This window comes from Penicillium canariense, assembly GCF_028826845.1.
Source record: "Penicillium canariense strain IBT 26290 chromosome Unknown utg000001l_segment0_segment0, whole genome shotgun sequence".
NCBI lineage: Eukaryota > Fungi > Ascomycota > Eurotiomycetes > Eurotiales > Aspergillaceae > Penicillium > Penicillium canariense.
The window spans coordinates 3103089-3126595 of record NW_026622728.1 but is presented as its reverse complement, the minus strand read 5'-3'; the positions used below and the strand labels follow the sequence as shown (position 1 = coordinate 3126595).

At 50.7% G+C, this 23507-nt stretch overlaps 9 protein-coding genes across 9 annotated transcripts; 5 read left to right on the top strand and 4 right to left on the bottom strand.

Annotated features, from left to right (window-relative positions):
* Positions 1-1165: 1165 nt before the first annotated feature.
* cox10 (protoheme IX farnesyltransferase) lies at positions 1166-2779 on the bottom strand (the record flags this gene model as incomplete). The annotated part of the gene is made up of 1 exon (XM_056683218.1): positions 1166-2779. One exon carries the CDS (start codon positions 2777-2779, stop codon positions 1166-1168), a length of 1614 nt encoding a protein of 537 aa, XP_056546824.1.
* Positions 2780-2954: 175 nt separating this feature from the next.
* On the top strand, positions 2955-3910 carry N7482_001092 (putative monosaccharide-P-dolichol utilization protein; the record flags this gene model as incomplete). The annotated part of the gene is made up of 2 exons (XM_056683217.1): positions 2955-3581; positions 3647-3910. 2 exons carry the CDS (start codon positions 2955-2957, stop codon positions 3908-3910), a joined length of 891 nt encoding a protein of 296 aa, XP_056546823.1.
* Positions 3911-4108: 198 nt separating this feature from the next.
* On the bottom strand, positions 4109-4945 carry med8 (RNA polymerase II mediator complex subunit MED8; the record flags this gene model as incomplete). Its single annotated transcript, XM_056683216.1, has 1 exon — positions 4109-4945. One exon carries the CDS (start codon positions 4943-4945, stop codon positions 4109-4111), a length of 837 nt encoding a protein of 278 aa, XP_056546822.1.
* A 275-nt stretch (positions 4946-5220) lies between these two features.
* On the bottom strand, positions 5221-5974 carry N7482_001090 (uncharacterized protein; the record flags this gene model as incomplete). Its single annotated transcript, XM_056683215.1, has 3 exons — positions 5221-5327; positions 5776-5897; positions 5946-5974. 3 exons carry the CDS (start codon positions 5972-5974, stop codon positions 5221-5223), a joined length of 258 nt encoding a protein of 85 aa, XP_056546821.1.
* An 838-nt stretch (positions 5975-6812) lies between these two features.
* On the top strand, positions 6813-8714 carry N7482_001089 (uncharacterized protein; the record flags this gene model as incomplete). The annotated part of the gene is made up of 3 exons (XM_056683214.1): positions 6813-7008; positions 7072-8648; positions 8709-8714. 3 exons carry the CDS (start codon positions 6813-6815, stop codon positions 8712-8714), a joined length of 1779 nt encoding a protein of 592 aa, XP_056546820.1.
* A 716-nt stretch (positions 8715-9430) lies between these two features.
* On the top strand, positions 9431-10126 carry N7482_001088 (uncharacterized protein; the record flags this gene model as incomplete). Its single annotated transcript, XM_056683213.1, has 1 exon — positions 9431-10126. The coding sequence occupies one exon, from the start codon at positions 9431-9433 to the stop codon at positions 10124-10126; it is 696 nt and encodes a 231-aa protein (XP_056546819.1).
* A 2554-nt stretch (positions 10127-12680) lies between these two features.
* Positions 12681-17301, bottom strand: N7482_001087 (uncharacterized protein; the record flags this gene model as incomplete). Its single annotated transcript, XM_056683212.1, has 2 exons — positions 12681-12692; positions 13597-17301. The coding sequence occupies 2 exons, from the start codon at positions 17299-17301 to the stop codon at positions 12681-12683; spliced, it is 3717 nt and encodes a 1238-aa protein (XP_056546818.1).
* Positions 17302-17818: 517 nt separating this feature from the next.
* On the top strand, positions 17819-18694 carry N7482_001086 (uncharacterized protein; the record flags this gene model as incomplete). The annotated part of the gene is made up of 1 exon (XM_056683211.1): positions 17819-18694. The coding sequence occupies one exon, from the start codon at positions 17819-17821 to the stop codon at positions 18692-18694; it is 876 nt and encodes a 291-aa protein (XP_056546817.1).
* Positions 18695-20816: 2122 nt separating this feature from the next.
* N7482_001085 (uncharacterized protein) lies at positions 20817-21533 on the top strand (the record flags this gene model as incomplete). Its single annotated transcript, XM_056683210.1, has 2 exons — positions 20817-20970; positions 21040-21533. The coding sequence occupies 2 exons, from the start codon at positions 20817-20819 to the stop codon at positions 21531-21533; spliced, it is 648 nt and encodes a 215-aa protein (XP_056546816.1).
* Positions 21534-23507: the final 1974 nt, after the last annotated feature.

Sequence of the window (23507 nt, the reverse complement as noted above, 5' to 3'; positions counted from 1 at the left end):
GTACCCCCAATCGAAAGGCTTAATCCTGTTAAGAGAAGGAGGTTCGTTAAAATAATTCCAAGTAGAGAAGCACCCAGCACATCCAACTATCGGTTCTTCAGCAAAGACAGACTGAATCAACTAGACAGTCTTGCTGTGTATGTCAGCGTGATTTAATACAGGTTATCTATCAATAACTAACGGAAGTAATAATGTTACATAACCGAAATAGAGCTCATCAGACCCAGCAGGAAAAAACGCCATTCCAAGTATAGTTCAAACTCGTCTTGCCATTCCCAAAATCCTGGATGATAGATTGATGGCAACGGAGTTGACAAAGAACACTGAAATTTGGGATGAATGAGTAAGGTCGATAGCAATTTAACCGGGGTTTCTCAGCTGCATTTGAAGATGCATGCATAGGTGATGGTCGTTTTACAAAATATTCTGGCTCTTAATGCAGGGTTGAGAAAGCCTCGTCTCGCTTGAACGCTCTGGCAATTCAAATATATGCTCCGTCCTGTATGGCCTCCCCAAAAAGGAATGAAGTGACCTCTCCAGAAATATTCTGTTAATTTTTTCAAAGTGGTCGTAGCGAGATGATATTTCGCCATTTTGATCAAACCATGCCAGGTCTCCTGCCCGGCGGCGGATATTATCTAGATGTAAGCCAAGCTGTGCGAGTCGTAAAATAGACATCCTGCAATTGTGAAAGTTACATACGCATTGTAAGATATAAAGATCAGAGTAGCGCTAGTGTTTATATGACGGAGTCTTTACTAGACAATAGAGGTGTCAAATCAAGGAGAAGAGTCCCGGAAGATGCTCAGCTGTGGTGCTTGTCGTCTTGTGCGGCCAGGAAATATCACACCAAGTGAGCCACGAACTAGACCAGAAAGGTTCTGGAAATATGAAGCATAATCTAGAACATTGGGATTTCTACAAAAGTGGATGAAATTGTATGTGAATAAGAAAGATATCGTGTGAGATGATCTGTAGATGGCCTCCTCTGGAGAGTGTTATACAAAATTGAAAAACAAGCAGACAACGCCGCTCCAACCGCTGTACAAAACAAAAAAGAAGAATGGAAAATAGAAGAGAGACGAGCAAGAGAAGAGAACCGATACGCCAGACCAGCCTCGACAGGGTAAACCATCTAAATCTCCTCTCGGCCAACCCCAACCTCTTATGTAGATGACAAAACACTAGCCCGACTCGACGAACGGGAAGACTTCCCTCCGTGAGCAAGAGTAGAGTCATCTGAAGCTTCCTCCGTATCTTCATAATAGAGATATTCATCTTCATCTTCCTCGGGCTGTCCAAAGACATTGCGCCAGACGCCATCCCAGAGACCCTTCTTGGTGACTAGACCACCGACAAGCAGGATAGGAAGTTGCCAGATACTAGCCCAGAAGAGGCCACGGGCACTGCCCTGAGCGCCCTGAAGCCGCCAGAACTGATAGGCCTTGCGAACAAGCCAGCCGTTGGCCAAGGTACTTCCAACGAGGAAGCCGTGGCCAACTACACCGACCCACCAAAGGCCGATGGAGAAGGGGAACATAAGCACCGAGTAGCGCAGGGCTACCCGAGCATTCTGAGCGGGATTAACCCAGGCCAACATTCTGTAGCCAGCGCCCTTGTACTCATCGCGAATGAGATGCGAGAGAGCGTTGAAATGGGGAAACTGCCAGGCAAACAAAATGCCACCCAACAGCCACCCGCCGATGCTGTCCTCGCTGAAAAGCATATCGCGCCATGTATCATGACCAGTCGTTGCCGTCTGTCCTGCAGCGGCAACCCATCCCATCAAAGGGGGGATGCCACCCACCACGGCACCGACCCAGGTATTAATCACGCTGATCCGCTTCAGCGGAGTATAGACAAATGCGTACAAGAAGATGTTGGCTGCAGAAAGCGCCGTGGTAGTTGGGTTGGTACCCACATACAGCAGCCCGAGACCAGTAACCGCGGTGCCAATGGCAAAGAGCAGCGCTCCGCGACGCGACACCAGCCCGCGGACCAGCGGACGATTCCGCGTGCGCGACATCAACGCATCGTACTTGGGCTCAAACATCATGTTCAATGTGTTCGCACTGCAACATGACAGAAATGTGCCCGTTGTCAGATATATGAAGGTTAATGTCGAGGTCGAGAGGGTTGGGAGTGGGGTCATGGCCGGGTCGAGGGCGAGCAACGTCGAAATCGGATACATGCCATAGGCCGATGTAGTAGTGAGGAGTATTAGGAAAGATAGTCGGGGTTTCGTGAGAGCGAGGTATGCGGCCAGTTTACGGCGGATGGAGGTGGTGGGGAGAGCGGAGGAGAGATTTGACAATTGCGCGGACGCATCGAGTGGCATGACATGCTCTGCTTTGTCATTTTCTGGCGCCGATTCCTTCAAACGCTTCCTCCGTCGATGTGGGAGTTCAATTTGGTTGGACTCTGCACTAATTGGTCCAGAAGATGCTGTTTCAGACGAATCGGGCGGGTTTGCGTTTGTGTCGCTCGAAGGTTGTGAGGTACGCGGAGTCGCGGGGTTATCGGAATTGGCAGAGGCAAAAGACGAGATGAAGCCTCCCTTCAATCCTGAGGCATCGTAGAGGCGATTGGCAGAGAAATATGTCTTGTGGAAGGCGGAGGGAGCTTGGTTATCCGCTATGCCGGTCCGCCGATGCGAGGATGACCAGAAGCCCCGTGTCGCAGACGGGGGGTAAGGCCGCGATTTGACCAGACATCGTGAGCACAGGAGCACCTCTAGAGGAGGTCCTGGCCTCAAGATGGCGGACCGTAGAGGGAGCATGGCGCGTGGGGGGAAGTCCTCGAGAGAGGAGCAAGGGAAGAAAAGTGGAAGAAGGAACAATTTCCCCGGCGGCCGCACGGACCAAACCCGCAGTTTAGCTCCCGGCATGTCAACACTGACAACTGACAACTGACAATAGCTTTCCTCCTTCGTCTTTGAACCCTCACCAGCAACCATGGACGTCATTCAGAAGACCGTTGTGGACCCTCTCCAGCCCTTTTTGAAGCCCATCGTCGAGGCGATCCCCAAACCCGTCCACGATGCGGTCATCTCTCTGATCACAGCGCCCTGCCACAGCGCCTTGCTCCTCGATCTCAGCCTTACCGAGGATCCGGCCTGCACATCCCTAGCTATCTCAAAGGCGCTCGGTATTGCCATCGTTGGCGCCAGCGCTATAGTCAAGGTCCCGCAGATCCTGAAGCTGATCAACTCGCGCTCGTCCGCTGGCGTTTCCTTCGTCTCTTATGCCCTTGAAACCGCCAGTTTGCTCATCACGCTGTCGTACAGCGTGCGTAACCAGTTCCCTTTCAGCACATACGGAGAGACTGCTCTCATCGCCGTCCAAGATGTTGCTGTCAGCATCCTCGTCCTGACCTTTGCCGGTCGGTCCGCCGCGGCCGCCACCTTTGTCGCTCTCGTGGCGGCTGCTGTTTACGCCCTGCTCTTCGACCAGACCCTCATTAACGGGCAGACCATGTCGTATCTGCAGGCCGGTGCTGGCGCTCTCGGTGTTGCTAGCAAGTTGCCCCAGATCTATGCCATCTGGAGCGAGGGAGGCACCGGGCAGTTGAGCGCATTCACAGTACGTTTTCGGCTTGGATTCAATCCACAAGCGCACAAGCTAACTTTGCGGTCTTTCTCTGCTAGGTCTTCAACTACCTCTTCGGATCTCTCTCCCGCATCTTCACCACCTTGCAAGAGGTCGAGGACAAGCTCATTCTCTATGGTTTTATCGCCGGCTTTACTCTCAACGTGATCCTCGCCGGGCAGATGGTGTACTACTGGAACAGCCCGGCGCCCAACAAGAAGGCGCCGCGAGCAAAGATCGCGGAGAAGGCGGCCTCTGGCGAAAGCTCAGGGGTGTCACCCAAGCCGGGCTCGAAGACTCCTACCACGCGACGACGGGGTTAGAGGATATCGATTCTTGCGAATTGACTGCGCTTCGTTTTCAAATCCGTTATAAAACTCCTAATAATGTCTTTCGGGAATATATGCAGTTGGCTCATGGAAGCCACGTCCGGTCATGTCTGCCCATGTTCTTCCGTCTTATTAGACCCAGCCCCAGTAAATCACCTTAAACTCCTTGCCAATATCAAAATTTCGGTGGTATCATGGCATGCGCCCAGTCGTCATGTACCGGAGAATCTCATCCAGCGGCACAACGGGCTCCGCGATATGTGCGTGATGGGGTGCAATATCAAATTCGAGGCCTGAGCCACCCCCCGACTTGCGATGCACGCCTACGATCTCCATCTCGTCTTCGCCTTCGTCCTCTTCTCCCTCTTCCTCCTCCTCGCTTCCATCGTCGTCTTCCAATTGTCTTCGCAAGCCCGTCACCACATTTTGTATACCCGCCTCACGCTCCTCGAGCGTAAAATTGCCACCCCAATTCCGCCGCCGGGCTTCCTCGTTTGCTTCAAGGGGGGCCCATTCCCACAGGTCGGCCAGCTCTGACTCACTGAGAAGGTTTTGGGCCGGCGTTGCGGGTGCGGTTGGGTTCGAGGTCGCGTTAGAGAGGTCGAGGGCGGAGGGAGACGGTTCCGTGCCGGCTTCGCGGCCACGCGCGACCCAATCCTCCACACGAGGGTCAAGTTTTGTGCGCAGCAGCTGTTCAAGGATGTTTCCTTGCGTGCGGCCTGGGTACTCGGGCCCGGGGTATGCGACGAGCGAGGAGAGGAGGTCGCGGTGGTCGGAGAGGTGTTCGGAGACGCTGACGAGGTTGTTGGAGATGATGTTGGCTTGGGACTGGAGTGAGGACCTGGACTGCGGTGTTATTTGGGGATCCTTGGCTGAAGGTTGGGGCTCCGGGGGAGCTGCGCACCATGGCGGGAGGGGATCGCCCTGCTCGAGACTTGCGATCAGGGAGCCCAGAGAGCGAGTCAGTTGAACGAGACGCTGGCGCGACTGCTCGAGCACTTTATATTCCTCCGATGTGAGGGCGGCCATGGCGGGGTTGGTCGAGTGAGGTGATGAAGACGAATGCACGTCCGCGGGTCAGCGAGCTCGCGAGCCGCCGATAAGAAGCGAGCTTCCAGCAAACCCGCAAAAACAACTCCATGCTATTCGTTGTTTTGCTCGGCTTCAACGACTAAGACGTATATCAATTCTCTGTTCCTTCTAAATGATTCATCACAGCAAAGTTTTATGTCTCCAGTCCCTATTCATGTCGCAAAACTTCTCCTTTCACTTCAATTGTATACATCCAGGTACACGCCAATGCATTACTTGCGTTCATCTGCGTTGTAACTCTTCTGCAAGCCCTCTCCGAACCCTTGAAATCGGTCCGAGGTGTCCATGAACTTGTGAATCTCCAACTCGGGCTTTCGGCCTGAAATTATGTTTAAACCGCCGACCTAATCCTGAGTGGGGAGTGTTGGCTTCTTAAGTATATGCAGTGCTCGCTCCGACCAGAACGGTCGTGCCCTGTTTCATAGTAACACTTCCTGTCCACAAGTTAATTAAGCTGAAGAGACTCTAGATGCCCAATTCAATGCCACCCATGGTCTTGTAAAGTGTCTTTTTCCTCATTCCAATATAACGCAGGTGGGGTGAAAAATGCACTCTTGACCACAGAAAATGATCTATTAATGGCGGTCGCCCAGACAAATCAAGAAAACTATGTCGAAAGCCGAACGATAAGTGTCGTTAAATCCGGGGGTATCCACCAAATACACAGCTCTGTCTTTGATCATAATGCTGTAGAATTTAATACCCTGTGTATCTTAATTATATGTTAACGATTTTAAGCAAATTGGTAGACTTCGCGCTGTACTCACAGGACGTCAGGTCATGGCCAATGCCAGTATCACCTCCTATAAGCTTTGATATGATGGTGCTTTTTCCGACACCGGTGATACCCATAACAAGCACCGCAACACCCGCAGAAAACTCAGAGGTCCTATAGAGTGTTAGCAAAGGAACCAAAAAAAATGGTTTGATAGCATACTCTGTCATATCCTGATCAATAGAGTCCATCTTGAACTGAAATTAGCTTTGCGTGTGCGTGGCAAGCGGAATCCAAATAGATTCACAAGTGAACAACAGCTTTAATCGACCAAGGAAAATCTTTGTTCTAAGCGGGGCTCCTCATAAGTGTAGTCACATATGTCATGGCAACTGCTCCGCCCCTTCCAGATAGCGACTGTAGCCACCTGTGTTTCGGACTGCGACAATATTAGAAAAGCTAGTCGAATTTGCTTTTTTTGCAAGAAAACTGGTCGTGGGTGATGCAGTAGACAACCGCGGTGTTGTATGAGGCTTGCAGGAAGGAGCATTCCTCCGGTAACATCATAGATCAGAAGGGGTGTGGTTTCAGCGACGAGAAGCTGCCACCAAGCCAGCCGCAGCCACAATAACCAAATTTTAGCCGCTGAGGAAAAGGGGCGGAAGCCTATGATAAGTCAACTATTTTCGTCTATCTGGTGGCTTCTCCAGAAACAGCAGTGTGCAGATGAAGCTGAGACGCATTTCAAAATAAAACAATGGGGCCACCAATAGGGCCTACGAATAGTGCGGGGTCGATTGTTCTTTACCGATCGCGTGCATATCAAGTGCGTCGGAAGCACTATGCGTCTGTTATACGAGGAATGCGAGGCATACAAGGTTGATCTGATGTGAGGTTTGCGTATCAAGTTTTGACCCGCTCGGGCACGGGTAGTTAGTTCATTGAGAACGACGCAGGTCTACGAATCAGCCGCAAACTTCCTCTAAGCATACTTATAAAGCCTCACAGGCTCCAATAATATACTTAGCGTAAATCCATCCCAAGGCAACTTGTCATTTTTGAGCCTATCTTCAATTCAAACACGCAAATATGACGAGATATACCTATCAAAGTGTTGACCCATTTTTTCTACTCAGTGGGCAAGTCTCAAACGAACCATTGCAATCCAACAAGCGAAGCATCTTTATTGCGATCATGGGAATGACAGGCGCTGGAAAGAGCACCTTCATCTCGCATTGCACGGACGCGAAAGTTGCCATAAGTGATCCCGGCGCTCTGCATTCTTGTAAGTCTGGCTTAAATGTGGTTCATATGGCAGTGAGAGGAGAATACTGAGTCTTGAATATAGGTACACAGGAAGTTCAAGTTTATCGATGCAAAGATTTCACTCCGCACACCAACGTTTATCTTGTTGACACTCCGGGTTTTGATGATACGGATCGCAAAGATACAGACATTCTCAAAGAGATTGCCACCTGGTTGACAACAACTTACAAGAAGGAGATCCACTTGAGTGGTATTTTGTACCTGCATCGCATCTCCGATAATCGTATGGGTGGATGTGCGCGCCGAAATCTTGTCATGTTCAAAAAGCTGTGTGGTCCCGAAGGGATCAAGAGCGTGATATTTCTCACCACCTTTTGGGAAAAAGTAGATGGGACCGATGGCGACAACCGTGAGAAGACCTTGCGGACTACGGACGAGTTCTGGGGATATTTTGTCGACAGGGGTGCCCGCGTCCAGAGACATTGGAACACCGATGACTCTGCGATGGCCGCCATACAGAACTTTGTACCTTCTGATACAACAGAGCCACCCGAGGAGATTAAATTGGCCATCCAGACTGAGATGGTTGATTTACACAAAGATCTGGACCAAACCTCCGCCGGTCAGGAGCTACAGAGCGAGTTACAGAAGGAACGAGAGCAGATGCAAACAGAGTTCAATGAAAGAGCTCGGGAGATTCACGAAGAAAAGGATCAGGAGATGCGCGACCTTCTGCAGGAAGACCAAGAGAGACAAGCCAAAGAGCTTCAGCGCAGAGACTCAGAGATCCAGGAGCTGAAGATTAGCATGGAGAGGATGCACGAAAAGAAGATTCAACAACTAGAGGAGCGATTGCTGGAACAGCAAAATGAAAACCGCAGGCATCGTGAAGAAATGGAGCAAATAATTCGGCAACACCGAGAGGATATCCAAGAGATACAATGTCAGCGCAACCAAGATGTTGAGCATTTGACTCAAGAAATTAGACACTTGAAAACATCCAACACGCAATGTCTAGATTGCTATGAGACCTTCACATCTGCCAGTGAACTGTTCGATCACAAACAAACCAAACACAACCAGATTGATCAACAGCAAATACAATACGAATACGATCCCGACGCGAATGACGAAGAAGAGTATGAGGAAGAGGATATTGCATCCGATAATGGCTCTGAATGCTGGGAAAAGACGAACACGACAGCAACGACACCAAGCCAAAATGGCGGGAATCACGATGTGGATCCATACCTCACCTGCCTAGCCTGCAGGAAGGAATTCTCCAATAGGCAGGATCTATTCAAACATCTGGAAAAATTCCAGCACGGCCGGGATCTCGTCACAGGGAAGCCTAAGAAATATGCCCGACCTCCCGGATTTCAAGTCCCAGAAATTGACCCATGGCTGACCTGCCTAGCATGCGAGGAGGAGTTCTCGGATAGGAATGATCTGTTCGAGCATATTGAAGAATTCCAACACGGCCGGGATCTCGTCACAGGGACACCTGAGGAATATGTCAGACCTTACGGATATCAAGACGATGAAGTCGACCCGTACTTGACCTGCCTAGCATGCGAAGAGAATTTTTCCAGTAGGGATGATTTGTTCGAGCATATCGAAGAGTTTCAGCACGGGAGGAACCTTCTGACAGGGAAACCGGTACATTTTACTAGACGAAATTGGTACAACAGGCAACGAGGTAATAACTCTCGCCGATAGCGTTAGCGATGGTAGTTCAGGGCATGTCAAAGGTGCCAGATTGCCGGCGCGGGACCTTTATTATTGCTTTCCTTCCGGTTCCCTCTTTCCTTGCTCTTATTCTGTTCAGCGCACGCAGTTTATGGTAGCTAGGATAATCTTATCCAATGATCTTCTACCAGTGAATTAGAATCAAGTGCTATTTGGGGCGAGTAAAGAGTAAGCAGCGCGAGTCATGTTTGCAAGTGATCTACGGCGGTCAAACCAATGAGTCGCGACCACGACCGCTTACGGCGAGGCGGCGGCATGCGGCTGCATTTAGCCCATCAATCAACATGGGGCACACCTACCCAGTCTAGAAAAGGCTCTCCTTGTCAGGCCTGGATTTCGATTACCCAAATTTGGTGGGTCCTTCATAGAGACGGGAAGTACGATCGATTCGAACAAATGATGGCCAAAGATAGAGTCCACAATTTCAAAAGTATTTCCTCTATGCAAAGAATCAACCTTGTGACTGATATGAAAATAGCACAGGCTAGAGCGTACATTCGAGATTGGGCTTACTGCAGGAGGAACGCGACGGTAGTGATGGGGCTGAGTCGAATGGCCTATAATGGCACCTTCTATAGTACTGGGTTATTAGCAGACCGGCGGAATTCGGCATTTCAGATGCGGCTGAAAATGTTGGATTTTGAATAGCCCGAGAGCCACCATTTTCCTTCGTTCTTACAGTATCCCTTATGATGGGGTCCAGAAACAGCATCGAGATGAATGACCTAGCTGATTTGGTGCCAGAAAATGAGAATGTTCCTCTCCTTCCGCCCCCCGCCGCCACGACAAACCCCGCCATCTTGTCACCGGAATCAAATAGTACGGATGAAGAGGCGGCAGATAGAGATGATGAGAGACCGGTTCACAACGACCAAACCTGCAAGAATCGGGATTATGTTTGTTCTCGGTATGCTAGCAAGAAACTCCTCGGTCAGTATATCCCCGAGATCGACGAGAAACACGTGCGGTCCAAAACACGCAAGACTGCGGCATCCAAGCGATCCAAAATGCTACGCAACCAATTTATTACCACAGCCGTTATTTGCCTAGCAAATATCGCGGTCTTGATTTTGTTTTGGGTGTTCTTCCCACCGGACTCGAATGGAATAGGAACCCTACGCATGGGCCAATGCTCTGAGATTACAGGCATCAATAGCGCTGCACACGTGATTCTCAACGTATTATCGTCCTTATATCTCGGTGCTGGCAGCTATTGCATGCAAATCTTAGTCGCCCCTTCTCGACAGGAAATAGATACCGCGCATACTCGCGGCGTCTCACTCGACATTGGGATTCAGAGCCTTCGAAACCTGCGGTGGATTAATCGACGCAGAATTTTCCAGTGGGTTGGAATTGGGCTTCTCTCAATATGCATGCATTTGTTGTGAGTTCTTCCCGCTGTTTCGCTGTCTATCGATGATATTGATATTCCATGTAGCTGGAACTCTCTCCTCTTCACATCGACCCCAGTCGTGAGTTATGCCTCAGCTACAGTTACAAGTGACTTCCAGGAAGCGGGCCGCGACTGGGCTTTAGACCCTCTTCCACCAACTCTTTCTGGCAAGGACTGGTCTCCAGTACACGACTTGTATAGCCAGATGGCCAGTTTCACACGTCTGGACAAGCAGAGCTGCATTGGCGCATATATCAACGCTCTAGGAACCAAGAGGCCTCTGGTTGTCGTTGCATCTAACATCACAGCGGCTCAGAATTACAACAATACTCTCCTTGGTGGTTGGATCGCAGGTTTGATGTTTGGAGCCGTGCGCCTTGGTGGATATGTGAAGCTTATAACCAACCCGATTACAATTTGTTATGCACTCACGACTGGGCCAACACTTTTGTTGATGACTGGGTAGTCCTCACTTGGACCCGTCGGGAAAAGGAGGAGCCTGGCTGGCCCTTCTGGGTTAAAGTCGATTACTGTTTGGTGGGTCCGGAACCCGATATAAGCCATCAATGTGGTCTGCACTATGGAACACAGATCTTCACAGTCGTGAGTGTATGTACACTACTTCAATGCTGTTTTCTCTCAGCTGTCTGGTTCTCCTCTCGCAAGAAGTCCGGCCAATTTCAGAGAGAAAAAACTATGGTCTTGATGGGGGACGCCATTGCGGAGTACCTGCAGCGTCCGGGAGATATGTCAAAGTCGCCATCTATCTACACGAGTCCTCGAATCTGGCTCCCCGAAGGCCGGATCTCGTGGTTCAAATCTGTTAGCTATAGGGTTTGGACTATATCTTTGATATTGTGAGTTTGGCGACTACCACACCCCACTATATCTATGCACACCGATTTGGAAGGTTAACACGACAACCCTTAGGCTTAGTATTGGAATAGCGGCACCAATGGTTGTATTGATTGATTCGATTATCTTTTGGAAACATCGAGGTCTTGATATGAGTCTCCCTGCTATCTTCAAATTAGGCTTTGGCCTTAATCCCGGCTTTCTTGGCATGAGCAGCGAAACGAGCAATTACAGTCTGATCAAGTGTGTTTTTCTCGCCAACATCATTCAGCTTTTAGTTAGCTTTCTTTATTTATTATACAACAACATCATGACGCAGCAGCTTGTCGCCGACCAGTGGGTTCGGTTTCTACGACCCGCCGGAAAGAAGTCGTTGCGCTTTTCTACGCCTCTCGGGATGCAGCGTTCGTCCTATATACTATCACTTCCACTCACCTATTCAGTCACTCTAACTACGGCCATGATTTTGCTTCATTGGCTTTTGTCCCAGAGTCTATTCGTTGTGCAAACATTAGGCTTCGATACGACTGGCAATGTGGTACATTTTCCTCGCTTCAATGGCTCAGCCGTGGGATACTCGCTGCTTCCTATTGCTCTGGCCACTTTATGTGGCGGCCTAATGGTCATAGGGCTACTTGCAAATTCTCTCTTCCGAAGTCATCACGATGTTCCACCAGGTTTTCCAACCTGGGGATCCAGCAGTGCTCATATCGTACTTATGTGCCAAAGATTAGATGCCGACTCCGATGCACACCTATTCCCCGTGAGCATGGGTGTTGTTGCAGACAATCTGCCTGGAGGCATAATCGGCCGGCCCCGACTTGCCTTTTCAACCGATGTCGGTTTAGGCTCCCCTGAATTTGGAGAAATATATATGCTCCCTGGAAGAGAAAAGTCGTCGCCGCCGCCACCAAGAGGTATTGGGGGCGTAAAACGGACCTTCAGCCGGCTATGGGATTTTATAACGGCACTGCTGAAGAGGTTGTAAATAATATGAAGTAAGAAAGGTTTAAATGCCTATGTAACGGAATCACATGTCTCTCTTTTTTCCCCTTGTTCCTGGTTCTCATTGATATAATGCAGGTGCTATGGCTGATTTCCTCCCGTTGACGGGTACCCTCTTTGGCCAAACAATATTTGCCTTCACTACAACACCGTCGGAAATTTTTTAATTTCTATGCTATTTCTCTATATAGGATCAACCAATATCGGTTCGATCCCTCTACCGCGTGGCTGATACGACAACAGAAGTGTCGTCCGTTTCGATTTTCCGATGTGGATACATACTTTCGAATAACAAGCTCCTTTGGCTTTGGCAACAGAAAAAACCTCCTATAAAACCAAGGGGCTAGAACCAGATCTTTTCTGTATCTTTCGCCACCATTTTTGGTTGAGGTGACCTTCCCCTTAATTAAAAAGTGTATATAGGTTGGCGGATCCTTATTAAATACCCGACAATCCTCCCAATCACTAAATTGGGTTAACGAAAGGCTATTTTTCTAGAAAATAGTTTTTTTGTGGAGAGCTATAATCGATAAGCGGCGTAAGACTAATATTGGTATTGCTTATATCGGATAGAGAGGCTTCTAAACGATAGAAATTGCTAGGTATCGGGGAATATTAAGATATATCGTCTCTCGTATTAAACTACTTACTTTGTTAAATAGCTATAACTATTATATCTAATAAGAGGACTAGGCCTTATGCTTCTAGGCCTACTATAATTAGTTAGTGGCTTTATTAAGGCTTACCTCCTTGGCTGTCAATATCATTCAACATAGTCAATCACTCTCCTCTACGCTAAAATATATACGCCGGCTCTTGTGTCGAAAAACAAAAATCTATTCTAGACGCGAATAACCAAATCTCTCCTCCCCCTGCACACCTCCAGTAGAGATATACTATATCTGCAATTAGCGGAGAGGATATATAGATATCTATAGATATCAACAATATTGCCATAGTCTAATCAATATTATTCATCCAAATTAGTTCCACTTAATCTCATTCATTGTTCTTGCATACTAGGCTATATATTATCAGCTTGCATCGATATATGTATAATGCTAGGATTATAGAGTATCCGGAGCTATATGAAATACCACTTATTGGTTCTGGGTTCAGATTTCAATGATTAAGCAAGCTAAGGTTAGGATGAGAACCTTTTGAGAATGACTGTTAAGATAAAATCCACTTGCAGGGTAGAAGCCCTGTCAGTCAGGTAATGAAGAAGGCAACAAGTCCAAATGTGACAAGACTGTTTTTTGACGATCCCTCACGAAGCCTTCAGGAAACACTCTATTTAACATGCAGTCTCTTGAGGGGAACATCGAGGTTCCCCTCGCCATGATTTGAAATTAAATGCGAAGTCAACCCAGCAAATGCAAGAACAACACGAGGATCAGCACGTATTGTGCAACATGAGAGAGGGGTGCGTTATAACAAAGGACTGGTGTGGCATTCAGCCAGCCACCTTTTACCCCCCATTGCCTCGCGACACACCGCCAGTTCATGGGCGAGGCAGTGCCGGTTGGGAATAGTTTCATGAAAGAAAAGATCGTAGCAGTAGCATTGCTCAGTGATAAACATTTATGGCAAATCACCACTTACGGACCTCTTCTTCACTGTCCTCGTGTAAGAATAGAACTTTGCCACTCTGTACCCGCCCGAAGGCGGGTACTGCCAGTAGCACTCCCGGAACGTCACCACCACATCACCCTCTGCAGTGTCAATCTGCATCTCCGGCAAAATAAAGCTACAAGTCCTATTTGTCGCGAAGGGAACCATCTCATAATTACTGCGTGGGATGAGTCTACAAACGAGGTAATTCTCCGCGACAGTCTCCTTATGCTTCAGATGCGAGGCGACATTCTCCCCGGCCATAGTGGATGCTTTGACCACCCATCTGGCATTGGATAACATAGTCGGCTTCCCGGGATAGCTGGACGAGGTCATCACGGCTGGTCCAGTGGAGGACGTTGCTGTCTGCTGAGGACTGAAGGCGGATTGGGCAGAAGTATAGTGTGGGGAGACGGGTATGAGGACCTCGATGTCTCGGAGATAGAGCTTGGAGCCGTCGGCGGGTGGAGTGGTGTTGATCAGGTTGATAGAGGAGATCAGATCTATGTTTTTGTTCGCGTTGGTTGGCACGATGGCGTCTTTGGGGATTACTCCGGTTTGGGTCTGCTGGGCCAGAAGATATGATGGGTACATCCAAAATTCGTATCGGTGGCTGGTGGCCATGGTGCCTTGATCGCAGAAATCTGAGGGAGCGGATGCAAGGCGCGCCTTAGGGAACCTATCACGCGGTGGGAAACCAGAGGGGAATACAAAGGGGTTAAAACCGTCGGGAGGAAGATAATGGGAACGTATTGGGCGTGGTGTGGATCTGTGAGGAGCAGGATCTTGTGGTGGAGGAGCAGTCTTCTCAACCTGGCGACGAAAGACAGGGCGAGATGGTATGGTTAAGGCAGTAGCTGGTGTGGGATACCTGCTGTATCCCTCAAGAGACTGCTCCAGTGCGAGATCTTGCTCCGAGCCCAAGTATATCTGTCTGAATGCCAGGTTCTGTCCCTGCAACGATCCACTCGGTTCGGGCATGGGCTTGTTTCCGTTGGCCATGGTGGCATAGAAATTGGGCGCATTGAGTTGAAATGCTAACACGGCACTACTCGGCACATCGTCCTTCTGCCACCCGGGTTGCCCTTCCATGTATTCATCCAGCAAGTTCGTGATCGTACCGGCCAAGTTCTCTACCTGGATGAGATTTGTTTTCCAGTCATAGACAGGTCCTCCTGGAGGATCGCCCTGGCCATTTCGGTTCCAGGTCATCGCAGCACAAAGCGGGCCACCCCATCGGGGATCTTTAGGATCAACTTTGGAAGTCGGAGTGGAGAGATTCAGTATCTTCTTGAATTGGAATTCGACGGCATCGCCCGTGAGCTCATCCCCGCAGCTAAAGTACTGCTGGTGAGGGGGCTGTGCAAAAGTGAGCTCGCCCAGGTTGGGATCATCGAAGTCTCGGTCCAGAAGAACCAGCATGACCCCCTTATCTAACATATCATGGCGCAACAATTCCGCTCTATGTTTCTTGTCGTCCGGATCGACAAATGGACAAGATACCTGCAGATCGGGCATCGCCTCGACAATGGAACTGCGCAAGAAGAACCCGGTGCTGGCAACTGGAGGGTATATTTTGTGTGCGGCGCTGGGGTCCAATGGTGTCTTGAGATAGGTGTTAAGCCGATCTTTGATCTTCTGTCGGATCAGATCATCTTTCCGTGACAGATGATTGGCAACACTAAGTGCACCGTCCAGAAGACAGTCAACCCACACAGGATCGATATAGAAGAAGCGGATTGACTCGGTAGGGAGATGCGATGGGTCCGTAATGAGGTAGTGCGCTGGGATGCCCGATAGCAACATCTTATCTAGCAGCCAAGCTTGAATGATGGGCCAATCGGCGTGGTATGGCGCATTGAACTCATTGTATGGTGCTGGCTCTGGATTCTCTCCATCGGATCCTTCACTGACATTCAAAGCGCGCCCAGAAGCCAGCTTCTCCATAACCGGGTCCAGCTCCTTCTTAAAGGCAGTTTGAACTTCCGCGCTCTCCAAGGACAGATCCGGCAACTCTGCAACTGGCTCTCGGTCCCATCGCTTTCTGTACTCTATCTCGGATAGATCGCCACTCGGGTCACGCAAGGCCTTTTTGTGAAGGCTAGAAAGATGGTTGATTGTCGCCGGAAGCGTCACCAGCATGCTCTTCTTCGTCCTCCACTTTCCGAGTCCCAATAAAATCCGCTCCTTTGCCCTCGCCAGTGCTGCAGTAAATGCAGCATACCGATATCGGGTCAGTGCCGTAGTAAATGCAGAGTCCGCCAGAGCTAGGGTGCGTCCGAGCTGCCACGCTGAGCTGTAGGTGATGTCCATAATGCCTAACTGAGGGTCCAGGATCTGATAGTCTGCACCCGAATTCGACTGTGGAGGCCACTGGCCGCCATTGGTGGTAACAGGAAAGGATTTCCTGTCCACAGGTACTGGGACGAGAGGGCCCCGCGTGAAAGCGACAGTTTCTTCACCGGTCTGCACGCGATAACGAACCAGCGTGTAGCCCAGCTTCAACCGCTGACCGATCAGTTGGGCGTACAACGGTGAGGGCGCATTCCACGAGGCCACTTGTTGCAGGATGGAACTCGGTGGCTGCAGCATCTTCCGCGACTGCCCACAGATTGCTCTCATAGTATCTGGGAAGCTGATGGACGACATAGGCAGGCAACGATAATTCCAGGAATAAAGTGAGATCAGGGCGCCAACCTTGGTGTCCGGCGACAGCGGGAATTTCACGTTTTCCGGGATACCGTCGATGGTCACCAAGTGGACGACCATATTGCGAGGGACTTTGAGATCCAGCGGTCCAGTTCGATGCGACGTGACGATACTAAAAAGACCGGTGTCTTGAACACCGGCACCAGCCATTCCCGATGTATTGATATTTCGATAGTGAGCAAGATACTGATACCGCTTCAGAGTTGGCTGTGGCTGGATCGTGGGCTGCCCTCCAGGAGCTGCAGGCTGGTCGTATGCTGCAAAAAGACCCGTGAACAGATCTGCAGTCGGGAAGATAACAGTCAAGGGCGTCTTGATATCTGCTGGCTTATCATTGTCCTTGACGGAGATCTGGCGGGGAACAGAAGCGTCCATTCTGTTCAGCTGATCCCAAGTCATGGACACGGCGTAGCTCGATCCATCCTGGACCACGGGCTGGCCATTGACACTCATGTCCGGGGGGAATATCCCTCCCGGTCCCCGTTGCGTTGGAGTCAGTTTCAACTCATTATTGCCGTCAAACACGAGCAATGCTAGCCATGGAATGCGATTACGCCCGTGCAAATCTGCATTGTACTTCGAGCCTCTCTCCCATGGGAGATGAGGGTCGGAAAAGACAATGTGCGGTAGCACATTCGGCAGGTCGGAATGCGCGTTTGGGGGATAGAATGAATGGATATCACCCTGTTCCAACTTGAACTGGGGTGCAAAGATGGAGAATTGCTGTGGTGTCTTGTTTTGCAGTGTTGGCTTCGTCGTCCCTGGCGGAACATCGGGGATGGTGATCCCCTGCGTCACTGCAATCTCGTATGGCTGGTCTGCGGTCAGAGCGGGCGCGTAGAAAGAATTGAGATGCATATCTCCCGCGTCGACGACGGGATCATCATCATTGTCATCTTGAAGGAAATGCTTAGTTTCTGACTCCAGACCCAGATGCTGCCGTGCCTTGCGGAGGAACAGATGTCTTGGGGACACAATGGGAGCCATGATAAACTGATTTGTTATTGCTCGACAGCAACTTGCGGGTTGTTCAATCTGGGTTTGCTATGTAATAGTTAGCCCATTCCAAACTTCGTGATGTGTTTGTATGTAACCAACACCCTTTTCCTTTTTCCACTCTTCACACTGATCAGGACCTAATTCGGTGGGGGTTCAAGAGATATGTAGCTGCCTATCGCCTGTTTGCACCATCTTGTTCTGGGGTCTCTTTGATGACGCCACATCTTCAAAGCATCTCGGGTGATGGACCCCTATTCTGCAGAATTCGGGGCCAGCTGAACACACGTTCCGCTGCTGCTTCTGCTTCTGTAACAGAATATTTGGGCCAGAGCATTCGAAAACGTCCGGGCTGCGTTCGGTACGGTACCGCACTGTTCGGTATTGTATCGATAACCAGTGTACTGAAGCCATCACCTACTTGGAAAAAGGGCGTTCTTAAGCACTGTTTCTCTCACGGACGATCAATTGAATCGACATTGAAATATTTCTCGAAGAGAAACTCACGATGCGAAGCCTCCTGCCCACTCTCAGTATACTCCTCCTCACCATCTTCCTCATCCTCTCCTTGGTATTCGTCGTTCTCTCGACTACCTCTTCGGACTGGGCCCATCGCGATCTACGCTTCACCGACAGCGGCAACGTCGTCTACTACCTGCGCGTCCACCGCTCACCACTCATCAACTGCGTGGCCCTCCCTCCATACGAGCCGCCACCTCCTGACGATAGCAAGGCAGAAACGACCCCCACAACCAACGCCGCACTCTCCACTCCAACCGACCACTTCTACGTCAACTGCTCATTTCCACGCTGCACACTCGAACTATCCGACAACCCGCACTTATGCCAACTACTCTCGAATTCCGCGGGGCTGCTCATCACCTCCAATGTTCTCATTGGCACGACCCTCCTTCTCTCACTGGTACTGGTCGTTCTCGCTGTGCCCGTGTTTCCCGCGTGGTATGGTGTTCGACGTCGGCCCGCGGAAAAGGAGCTCTTGCGGGACCGTCGCCGAAGACGACATGTGTGGATTGAATATCTCTCGCTCGTGACGTTCACGATACTACTGGCGGGAATCGTCACCGCCTTTCTGGCGCAATATCTTGGCTTTGATGGCGCGGTGAACGAGCAAATGCCGAATGGGAATGCGATTACGATGACGGGAGCTTCCCCGGATCCAACGGATCCGACGAATCAGGCGGATGTGGTTTGGGTCGCGGGGAAGGCGAATCTCTGGTTGTGTCTGGGGTGGGGGTTTGCGGGGTTTGCGGCCGTGGGTTGGGGTGTGGTTTGGGGGAATGGACCGAGGCTGGACTGGCGCGGAGTGGGGAGTGATGAGGATTGTGGGACTGCTGTAGATGAGCAGGCGAGAGAGCCTGAATAATAGGTTTTTGGAACAGGGAACTGGCAAAATTGAAATGAGAATGAAATTTCACCATCGCGAATGTGCACATTGGCCGGTGCGCAGTTGACTACAGGTCACAAGCAGTGTATTGGCCGTTCTCAAAAGTCTACGCATCTTGTTGCTTGCAATGCGCACAGCATATAATTCCAAAAGACAGGGGTTGCTGTTGCTATAGAGTGTAGTCTCACAAGCTTCATACTGATATCTTGTCCGTTTGATGCAAAGTCCAAAATATATGCAGAGTAATTTCAAGTTTGAGAGCACAATATAACGTATTTCCCAAGCGACCGGCGCACTCCCAAATACCATATAAAATGCCAATTTTTATCCCATTATATTTCAACAACCACAACTTAGTTGTATATATACATCAGCATATGTGCTTTTCTAGATATAAAAAATATAATAGTCCGATTTTAGGTATTTGGAATATTATTTTGCTGCGCTACCATAAATTACATTGTAATTTATATTTCGAGAGATGTCTCCAGGTCAGGACTTGTGATAGGTAATGATCTCAAATTGTATCAATGTATTGGGAATGCTGTAGAGGTTGACATTATACTCTTTTATCTAAATCAGGTATGTTTGCTGAGATACCTTATGAAATTGTAATTTATCGCATCTGCTATGTGTTTTGGGCTGCGCCGCTCGCTTGTGAAAAACGTTATGTAAAAAGGTATGTTTAAGGTGGCACGCCACCTCTTCAAGTAGACTAGAATTTAGGCTTCACAATCGGTTTTGCCAGCTGCAGGAACCCCTCCAACGCAACATACGGCCCCTTCTCAAAGCGCGGCCTCTGGTCCGTCCGGGCGAGTGCAATGGCATTGTACTCAACTGTCCCAGTGGATTCAGTGGATTCAGAAGTAAGATACATCTCCTTATCCTCTTGTGACTTCGCATGATCCACCACGGCTCCTCCTGAAGGTACCGGGGGCGGCTTGGGACTCCAATACGGCTGCAGCCAGTTCCATTCACCATTCTGCGGCCCACTCGCTAGTCCGGGAATCTGCACGTTGGCCGATGGGACGAGCCATTTCTGATTGTCCAGAAGGCTGTAGGTAGCGTCCAGCACGCGATCTGTGGAGACCTGGAGCGGGACATCCTGCGTGACGATGAGGGGTCCGGCGCGGAAGAAGGCGGTCATTTTCTTCATGGCGGCGGCAATGGTCCAGTCCGGGAGAGACAGTGAGGCAACGGGGAGAATGCCCGAGTAGAAGTGGATGGGCTGGAAAGGGTCCAGAATGGCACCGACGACCACCAGCTGCTGGTTCCGCTGCTTGTTGAGGTCTGCGAGGGGAGTGGGCGTGGAAGGCGCTGGAGGAGGCTGTCCGGACAGAGGATCCCATGATGGCAGCGGGGCCTGAGGGAGATAGAAAGGGGAGACGCAGGGATAGTTCGAAGGGCCGATGTTGATGGTAGGGTCAGTACCTTTGGTGGGAATTGGTTCTGCGGTGAGGGATGCAGGTGGAGGAGTTGGAGTTGGCGATGGAGATGGCGGTGGTGGAGGAGTTGCAAAGAAGGTGTACAACTTCTGCAGATTCAGGTCAACCTCGCCTGCGGCATCCTTTGTCGCTGGGAAATAGCCGACCAAGCCATCAAACATGCGCTGTCCATCTCCAACTTTGACGCGGAAATGATACTGGTCTAGACTCTGCTCTGGTGGACCGGAGACCGTCGATTGGCTGCCCAGTGGTTCGGTGGCCAGCTCGAGCGACATCCCCAGATTAACCAGTGCGAGGGGCTTTCCAACAAGACCGGGCAAAAACCCAGCGAAGGAGTTGGGAAGATGCGGGATGTGGGCAATGGAGCGATTGATCATCCCGGCCACGCCGAAGAGGTAGTCATGTGTTCCATCGGGCCCAGCATCCAGCAGACATTGGACCAATTTGTCTAGCTGGGACAGCTGCTTGGGGTCGTATTGCGGTGGCGGTTGGAATGGCGCCCAGGAAGGTGCGCTGGCCGACCTTTTCGGGGTGCTACCATTGTCATCGTCACTGTCAACTACACGCACTTCGCGATAGAATGTGCCATCCTGAAGAAATAGCTGGATCCCATAGTCGGCGTAATTCACCACAACCCATCCCCACACCGGGTTTTCATGCTCCACCGCCGCCTCTCGCCACCAGCCTTTATTGTCCGTGTCGGGGACAACGAAGCCGCGGTTGAGCCGGCTGGGTTGATTGATGCTCGGAGGAAACTGCACGAAGCGGCATTTGCCCGGATCATCGGGCAGAACCGTGTTAGGTTCGTCAGTGGGCGGGCCTGACCCTATCGAGACCTTGATCTTATCCACGGAATAATAGTCACTGACGCAGGGATAGACATGGGGTTGGGGATCCGTATACCTGACCGGCTTCTGGTCCACGACGGTCAGCGCTTGTCCGAACTTGTCGATAATATTCAGTTTGGTAAATGCCCACTGCCCATGGGTCGCGGGCTTAAATGGATCATTGCGATCATTGACCGTGACGAGGTCGCCATACGGTGTATTGTTGGTCTCACCCCCCATCGCAACGAGATGGTCCGCAGTAAATGGCACGGCAGTTCCTGGGACCAGAGCCTCCTGGAGGGGCTCCGGCTGCCCGCCAGGGGCTCGTTTGGTGGGCTTGATATGAGTGCCCTGGACGCGAGTGAGAAGATGATCGATGAACCCAGACATCGGGGCCGAGAGGTAGGGAAGACGTTGAATATTGTCTTGCAAATCCTTCTTCTCCTTTGGGGTCAGTCCGTATTCTTTGCACAAAACCTTTTCGGGGATATTCTGCAAGATCTGGTTGACGTTGGTCGCCAACGAGTACGTAGACTGCGGAAGTAACAGGATGCGTCCCGAGAGTGTACGCTGATTGTCCGCATAATGTTTTTGAGGATCTCCCACCCAAACAGAAGGGTCGAGGCGGTATTGGGGAATGATCTGTCCACTCGTCGACACCCGCTCCTGGAATGTCCAGGTCTCAAATGGAATATGATAGTAGGAAGCTTCCCACTCAATGAACAGCGGGAACCATCCCTGGGTGTCTGCAAAGCTGTCAAAGCCGGGAGTGTTTCCAGCACCAGTCGCATCGTGAAATTCCGGGAAGTACTGCCCGTCTTTCGGCTTCGCAGGCGGGTTCGGCGCAGGAGTGGAATATTGAAGCAAGCCCCATTCGGTCAGAAGGCTCTCTGCAGTTTTCCGTATGCTCTCTGGCAGCTTGGACCGGATCTCGTCCTGGAACGTGGCCAGGTTAGGCCAAATAGGCGGCCCACCAGGCAGATCTGTGATGATCTGAGTATCTGACCTCACGACGGTATTCGAAGACGAAAAGTTCGAGGGCCAGGCACTCTCAACTTCTCCAACTAATACAGTTGGATCTTTCTGCATATAGAACTGCCCTGCTGCTCCTTGCTCTACCGCCATTGTCATGTTCTTTTTCATCTGGTTTTGAATCTCTGTGATTTGGCTCTGCAGCTGTGCGATTCTCCCCTGCGAAGGGTCCGTCAACCCTTGAACCAGGCGACCCATCAAGTATTGCAGCTTGTTGGCCACGATAGTGGGATACTCCGGACTCAAGGGATGTGTCTTGTCGGGAGCGATAATAAACTTGAACCACTCCGCAAAGATTTTCCATTGCAGTGCCTTCACGTCGCGTTGGCAGACATCCAGAACTATCTGGTTTTGGTTCAGTTGATCAATCTGCGAGTTTGGAACCGGCTTTGGTGGTGGAGAAGTGTCCCTGACTGTGGGCTTTCGAGAAGGCGACGGTGGAGGCGCGCTGCCCGAGAAATGCCAATGCACTCCCCCATCGGTTTTAGCGAAATTGGCCTCGAACAAGATGTCTTCAGCCTCTAGTTGGGGGTCAACTCCATCTTCCTGCTTGAGCAGAAGGGTCTGAATCTTCAAGAGATCCGTTTCAATATCTGGAATGGAGGGTACGACTGGATCCGAAGCAGCTGCGTTTACCGGCGGGAGGTTGCTCTTGGCCAAGGCAAGTAACGCATCCAAGGTGGTTGTTCCAACTGCCACGTTATCTTTCACTTTCTTGCCCAGGTCGTCTGCTGGAATATGGGTTGGAGCACCGTGGCAATCCCACTTGACGTTGTACATTGCGCCGTGGCAAACCACTCGCGACGGAGCCTGTGGACTCATTGCGGCATCAGACCAAGCTGATTCAGTAGTCCCGCCCGTGGGTGGATCGGGTCCAGCAAGCTGCATCAGACACGCCCTGAGACGGTCACCGTTGGTGGGCGGAGCAGAGGCGGTGTCCTGCCAATTGAACGGGTCTAGGGCGGTCGTGTTCTCATCGGCATGCCAGCCGAGTACATAATAGCTGGCCTTCGCCTTGTCAAGGTACAATCGTTTACTTGGATCCGTTGGGTGTGCAGGGTCCGGGTACGAGAAATCGTCCAGCATGCTGAAGACGTTTGAATTGTGCGGCTGGTAGTCGGCGAAGAGATTGTTCGACGCGGTGAGAATTGATAACTTGGCTCTCTTCGGGGCCTTCGCTGGATCGCCAGAGTACTCGCTCCATGTGGTGAGATCTTCCTTCTGCCCCAGAAACACTTCTGATTGCAGTGAGATTTGCTGATCCGACGTGAGATCGGGATCGATGAATGGAGACACATCGACCTCCACGTCGGTGTTTTCATCCAGTTCATTAATGTTCCGCAGACGGTCGCTCTCGAGCACCCTCCCTGAAACTCCTCGATGCTCGTCCCAGCCGGGACCGCGCTGCCCGGTTCGAGACGGCGGATGATCATCCATCGGTTGGGAGCTGAGCGGAAATCTGGAGCGGAATAATCTGGCGTTTGGCCA